The 6536-nt window shown below is 35.5% G+C and overlaps 1 protein-coding gene across 1 annotated transcript in view; it reads right to left on the bottom strand.

Annotated features, from left to right (window-relative positions):
• The window catches only part of CNGB3 (cyclic nucleotide gated channel subunit beta 3), a 92062-nt gene that overhangs the window by 9817 nt on the left and 75709 nt on the right, over nucleotides 1–6536 (bottom strand). Inside the window, exons 12-15 of the mRNA XM_085299206.1 lie at nucleotides 4808–4949; nucleotides 2660–2819; nucleotides 2153–2250; nucleotides 1284–1367 (exon numbers count right to left, since the gene is read on the bottom strand). Coding sequence (XP_085155332.1) covers nucleotides 1284–1367; nucleotides 2153–2250; nucleotides 2660–2819; nucleotides 4808–4949 — 484 coding nt within the window. The remainder of the gene's footprint in view (nucleotides 1–1283; nucleotides 1368–2152; nucleotides 2251–2659; nucleotides 2820–4807; nucleotides 4950–6536) is intronic.

Below are 6536 nucleotides of genomic sequence, written 5' to 3'. Positions count from 1 at the left end.
AAAAAAAAAAAAGAAAAAAAGGAAAATCCTGTACCAGTTTTCACACTATTACTTCTAATTGTCACTTACCTATTTTTAAAGAAAAAATTGGAATAATGAACCATTCAGAAGTTTGCTATTATTATATAATCACTTGATGGCTTAAGAGATCATTAGCTTATTTATTATCTTCCATATTAGAGATGATTTGTCAGGATTCAAAAGGGTGACATGTCAGTATAAATGCAAACTTTTCTGCAAAAAGCAGGGTGACTGGAGAACCTGATAGACTTTACAAATGTAATAATTAATAGTTCTCCCAACATCTCAGTAAGAYGGGTGAGTAAATACTATTCTACTCACGCATCTGGAGTAACTGAGATAAATCAGGAACTTCACCTTAAAAGTGAATAGGCAATAGCAGCACAACCAGGGCTGAAAATAYGGGGCTTGTTCTTTCTGTCCCTTAACTTGCTCCCCCAAGCCTGCATGCTGGACAGCCAGGTAGGATGAACTGACAGTTCTCAAGTTCTGGCGAGTTTCGCTACTGCACGATACAGTATTAACACSATTACTATGGTGGTTGGCCACATAGTAGCTCTGAGTGGCCTTTTATGGAATGAGTGGAATTAATCAATCTGGAAAAAATGATTTTTCCATTTCTTGGAATCATCATTGCTGAGAACTATTTACTTCTGACTGCAGGATCAAGACCTTAAATCTGTTGCTGTTATTGTTTAGCTCTGTTAGGGCACAGTTCCAGCCACAGGGCCGGCATGCAGCTAACTACATATTCAGCTTGCACCTTGGAGATGGCTCAGAGATCCAAGTGTAGGTACAGCAAGGTCAGACTCTGCTGTACARAGCTGTGTTGGATGCCTTGTGCTTTCCAGCAAATAATTCTATGTAGAGCTTCTGGATACACAGTGAAACATTGTGTATTCACAGGCATCCTAGCTTGAGCTCTGTAGGCTAAGTTTGTATGTATATATTTATAAAAAAATTGAACTTACCTTGTTTTAAATATTCAGACTTAACAATGTGTCAGTAGATATGCTGTATTTACATAAAATACTTTCCCAGGCTACCACAGTTTTGCTTGATAACGTAAGTAATAAAATCCATATTGTCTTGTTCTAGCTTGAAACTTGAGAGTTTATTATTCTTATTACACATAATACTATAATTATTTTTTATGCTATCTAATTCAGTCAGGATTAATTTTATTTAAAGTATACTGGTGACCTATATCTGAACTCTAMAATACGTATTATCTCGCATTTGAAAGAGACAGCAATGCTCACCTTTTTGCAGACAAAGTCACCAGGTAAATACACAATGGATTTCAACCGTAGTAGCATGTCATAGATCATCTGAGTATCACAYCCCTGTTAAAATAATTAAATTGCGCTCCATTGATTCTGTAACTGAAGTTATTATTAGTGCTTACACTGGACAGCAAAACCCGACGGTACATGGGTGTGCTGATGCAGGGATTCATAAGTGGAATGCAATCTAAAAACATCAGAAAGATCACTTTTTAAAGCAGAGAAAACAGYTAAGCAAATTAATGTTAAGATAATTGTATGTCAAGATTATTTCCAAAAATGCAGCCTTTCCTCATTTTTGACATGAGGAATGAGGAATGAGGATATATTTTTTCTGCGCTAAAAATACAGTCTTAAGTATCAACATTTAATTTATGTCTCTGGAAAACCATCATGACATCAAAGAGAARGTTCCTGTGCACAGAAGTTGACCAGTCACATTCGCTGTATCAAGGTTGTATTCTCAGCGCAGATTGCATTAGTGATCTCTCAGGCTGTGCTAGCTGGCAGACAGCGATGCAGACTGTACTAAAAGTTATTTTCTTCTATACCTGACTCTTGAGATCGGTTATACTCTGAAATCAATCACAATCTGTCCATAACATCAGCTTTAATATGTTGATGTAATGAGACAGTACCTTAATCTCGTTCACTCTTTATCTCTACTCTGAAACAAAAAATTCAAAGACGGGCATTTGGCTTAGTCCAAACATGTCTCCATTGACTTAGATATCTCTTAGACCTATTTTGCCTTGAATACTAATAAACATGTTCTTAATGCACAAAACTAGATTTCTGTCTCACGAGTACCACGCGTTGCTGCACCGGCGGGTAAAAGTACTTGCTTTGAATAAGTCAACTTTATTGACTATGGCAAAGTTCACRTCAATTGCGATGGCCAGCTGCATTTTGGTTGGCATCTGCTCCAATAACTCCGATTCATCTGCAGAATAAACAACAGAAAAGATTCAAAGCCTGTTAGTTAGGAAATGTAAAGGAAGAATGTTCATAAAAATGAACATTATATRGAAAAATAACTCAGTAGAGTAATTCTAGCATTTATCAGTTCAAATGAGGAAAATACTAACATCCTTTCTGGTGAAAGTATAAGAGACTGAGTTAAGCTGCATTCTGTCTAATGTTGTAACCAAGACATTGCATACATTAATAGAATTTGTGAAATAATAAGCATCATGTTGCTCTGGAGTATTTTGCTTCTCTGAAGCAAATTAAATACCCTCCTCACCCTCTTGCATGAAATTCAGCAGAGAAGAAATGTGAATTTGATCTTATATCCATACAGAGCATTCTGCCTTTGGAGTTACTATGTGAGTAGCGTTTGAAAGCCTTACCTAGCATTCCTTGTGAGTCCCATGTGTATTCGTACCAAGTTCGAACACGATTTTGAACAACTTTTGGAATTGAGTAAGTGTTCATATAGGAGACTGTGTTGTCCATACTGGAACGGTAGTAGTTCTGTCCTGCTGTAGCTGCTCCAATTACATCTCGCATCTGCAAACATCATTCATTGCTACTACACATTTCACCAGCAACAGTCTGGATTTGAATATCTTTTCAACAACTTATAAAGGGAATAAAACACTTGTTTGCAAAATAGTTGATGTATTATATATTCAGCTGTATGCTTTGAGCAGTTGYTTCATCCGCTTTTTCAGAAACATTAATGACTTAATCTCGTTATGTTAGAAGCAGTCTATATTTGTGATTTTTAAATGAATCACTTGTATTTTTCAGCTTGTTCTTCTGTCTCATATTTCTGCACTTGGATGAAAAATACAGATAATGATTTCTTAAAAATTCATAATAAAGCTGCTCTGCATTTAGTATGCAATGCAAATCARAAATGAAATAAACTGGGTTAAATTTCTGCAATAACATCAGCTGGCACCACTAGAACAAAGATCCTGCCAATGTTTAAATTGTGAGTGAGTCTAGATCACTCATAAACATTCAGTTCTGGCTGAAAGTTGATCTTAAAGATTTTAGTGCAGGAATATTATTTAACATTTCAATGTAGTTGAATTAATGTCAGTTAATTTTTAAAAAGCAGGATGAGTTAACGCTCATAGATATTCCTGCTTCATAAGCATAACTATATAGACATCTATTAAGTAAAATGGCTTAATATTGCASTGGCCAAAGATTAGTATATCAGTGGGATAAATTCTACTCCTTATTACAGAGATACAACTGATTGCACAAGGAATAACAGTTTTTAGATAAGTGTGCTAAAGCAGGACTAATAATTTCAGTAGCTTTAAGAGCTCTTTGTAATCAGGAGTTGTAAACAGGCTGCAATGAAGCTCTGTATTAATATTTAAGTTTTGCTTCTGCAATTGACTATGCTGGTTGCAAAAGCTAATTTGCAGAAGCTAACAGTGAAAAGGTGGTTTCAGAGACTGTTAGATCAATTTAGAAAAAAAGGCTTATAAATATGTAAACTCCAGAGTTTAACCCAATATACTCTAATTCAATAATTAGCCAGAAGAAATATTTTCTATGAAGAAGTATTTTGCTGCATTTTTGGTGATTCTTGATTGAGACCTAATTTTAAATTCTATGGGAAGGGTCTGTTTCATTATAGTTGAATACCTTCTCTTACACTTTTAAACAGCAAGAGGTATGTGCATTTTTTAGCTGTTCAAACTTTTTCAAATCCTGTACTCAAAATAAAAATGAAATGTTACCAGTTTTTTTATCTTTTCATATTAATTCTCCCAGTAACATACATATACAAATTCAAAGGTCTGGAAGGATTTCTATGGGAATCTAAYATGAGATGCAATCTCACAGAGGAACTATGACATTTGTTTTTCTGTTGGCAAAGTATTTTAAAACCTATGGATCTAAAACCTAAGTCTAATTGTTACAATCTGGAAATAGTTCATGCTGAGTTGTGTTCATTTGGAAATATAACTGATTTGTTTTGCTAGGGGCTTTTTTTTTTTCCTCCTTCCAAATGAGAACCAAGAGAAACGGAAAACAGTTAATTTTCGGTTTAACAAATATTGTGTAACCTATAGAAGAGAACAGAATACTAGTCTGGCAAAGATCATTGCATTTCCATTAATAATGATTTATTGCTGATAATATCAAGCATGATTTATTCAATAATTTTGTAAATATTGATGTGACTATATCTACAATTATAAGTTTCATACCAGATTTAACAGTATAGTGTGCATATTAAGGAGCTGTCTCCTTGGCTATGAGGAAARGTTTAAAGAATCATCTGTGTCCTGCAATCATGGCTTTAAATCAGCTTGTGTGCAAATTTGGAGACAGTCTACAAAACTGAGAACTGATTAAACACATTTGTTTGTTCAGAAGCAAAAATATGTAYGATGATAGTTAAAAAAATGGACATTCTTATGGAAGCTAGTCTTTTTTCTCAGAAGAACTAAATCACAATAAATTGAATACATTATCACTGAGTTACAGTAATTTGAACATATCTAGCTATTGATTTATTGACTTACCTGACCAATTAAGCTGGAGAAGACAAAAACTCCCAAGAAAAAATTCAGCAGTTGAAAAACTATCTCAAACAGGGTTTGTGGTTCTGGAAGACCACCGATGGTGATTAAGGTACGAACTGCCCAGTAGTAGCACCTCAGATACCTGTGGATACAGGCAGCATTTCTGTTATTGACTGTAGGTACCTATGTGGCTGAAGCTAAGCAGATACATGCCTGGATTGGACCTTTCAGTGAGGCCTTTTTCGTCCAAAAGCTCTCAAAATTTTTTATAAATTGTTATGATTTTACAAATRATCCAATCTTGTAGATCATATTGAGGTGAATGTTGTCACTGAYGGCAAGTTAAGGATATATAGAAAATGCAGCAGTTTGTGTTCAGTCTTGCCTAGTAATGCTGCATAGTAGTACGGAAGAACATGGAATTGAAATTGCCAGGACGGGGAACATAAGAACGTGAAGATCCAGTGATGCTGAAAGTAGTGTAAAAATTGTTAGACACTTCCCAGGCCATATTTATAGGATACTAGATAAATACACATCTGAAAGTCTCTTTCATGGTTACTTCTTGATGATGGCAGTGTCAAGCGTTTTGCTGGTCATGACAGATGCAGTCTTGTCTCATCTCCAGTCAGAAAATTGCTGCAAAGCATCATTTTCCCACCCCGCTAACCGTGTTGTGCTCACTCCCAGCTTTGCTTCTGAGCATTCCTCATTGGATCTGTTTCCAGTCTTTATATCAAAGAGAAGCTGCTTGTTTTCACAAGCTACAGGCTAATTTTCTCCATAACAATCCTCTCTTATTCAGCACTGAAGGGCTGACTCCAGTATTCGTCTTCCTCAGTGCTCATCTTCTCCTCTACCTCTAGCTCTACCTATTACCATAACAAACAAACATTTCTTTGCCTTCTTTACTGCTTTCCCTCATGACTGGGAAGAGCTTTCCATAAATAGCTGCAAAAGCACCTTGTTAACATCCTTCAACACTTTTCTCAGAACTCTCTTATTCTAGAAGTCAAATATGGTAGGGAGCACTGGTCAGTCATTAAGACTCTGCTCCATCATATGGCCCTATATGGATTCCTTCCCTGCACCCTTCTGCTGTCCATCACTGCTCATCCTTGAAAGTTGAGCTCTCTGGCCCAGAGTCTTTCTGCTCTGTTAGTAGAGCCCTTTGCACRTCATAGCCCATATAGCAGCTCGTTATTTCTATTAGTATTATAATATAAGCTTAGAAAAAAAACAAAGGACATGGATAGAATGAATTTTTCAAATTTGGTGATTATAATCATACAAAGTACACTATTTTTTACATTAAGTTCCTTAGCTTCTCTAAGATTCTGTTTTAAATTCCATTGTAAAACGTGGCACCACTAGTAATGCGGTATCCCCCATACTGAGCAGCTGAGATTAATTAGTTTTAATTGTTGCCGTGAACGTGCTATTGTTTCCTTCGTTTCTAAGCTAGCAAGTTATTGGTTTAGGAATATTTTTAAAGCCACCTATTAATTAGAATTTAACTTTCTGAGTGTCTGAACAATCACATTTCAGCTTCACGTATGATTTGGAATGGAAGTTCATTTCACTTAATTGTACACTGAGAATTTCTATTTCATTTAAAACTACAGCTTCTGATGCAATGAAGATCCGTTCTATTGAATTTATTGAATTTGAATTAAAAAACAGAGCAAATGCTTTTCGAGATGATTGTTTTGAAATAGACACTCTAGGA

Source organism: Rhea americana, unplaced genomic scaffold (genome assembly GCF_003343005.1).
Source record: "Rhea americana isolate MKP2758 unplaced genomic scaffold, rheAme1 scaffold_0, whole genome shotgun sequence".
In the NCBI taxonomy this organism is placed as follows: Eukaryota; Metazoa; Chordata; class Aves; order Rheiformes; family Rheidae; genus Rhea; species Rhea americana.
The sequence above is the reverse complement of the archived record's forward strand: the minus strand, read 5'-3'. Positions and strand labels throughout refer to the sequence as shown.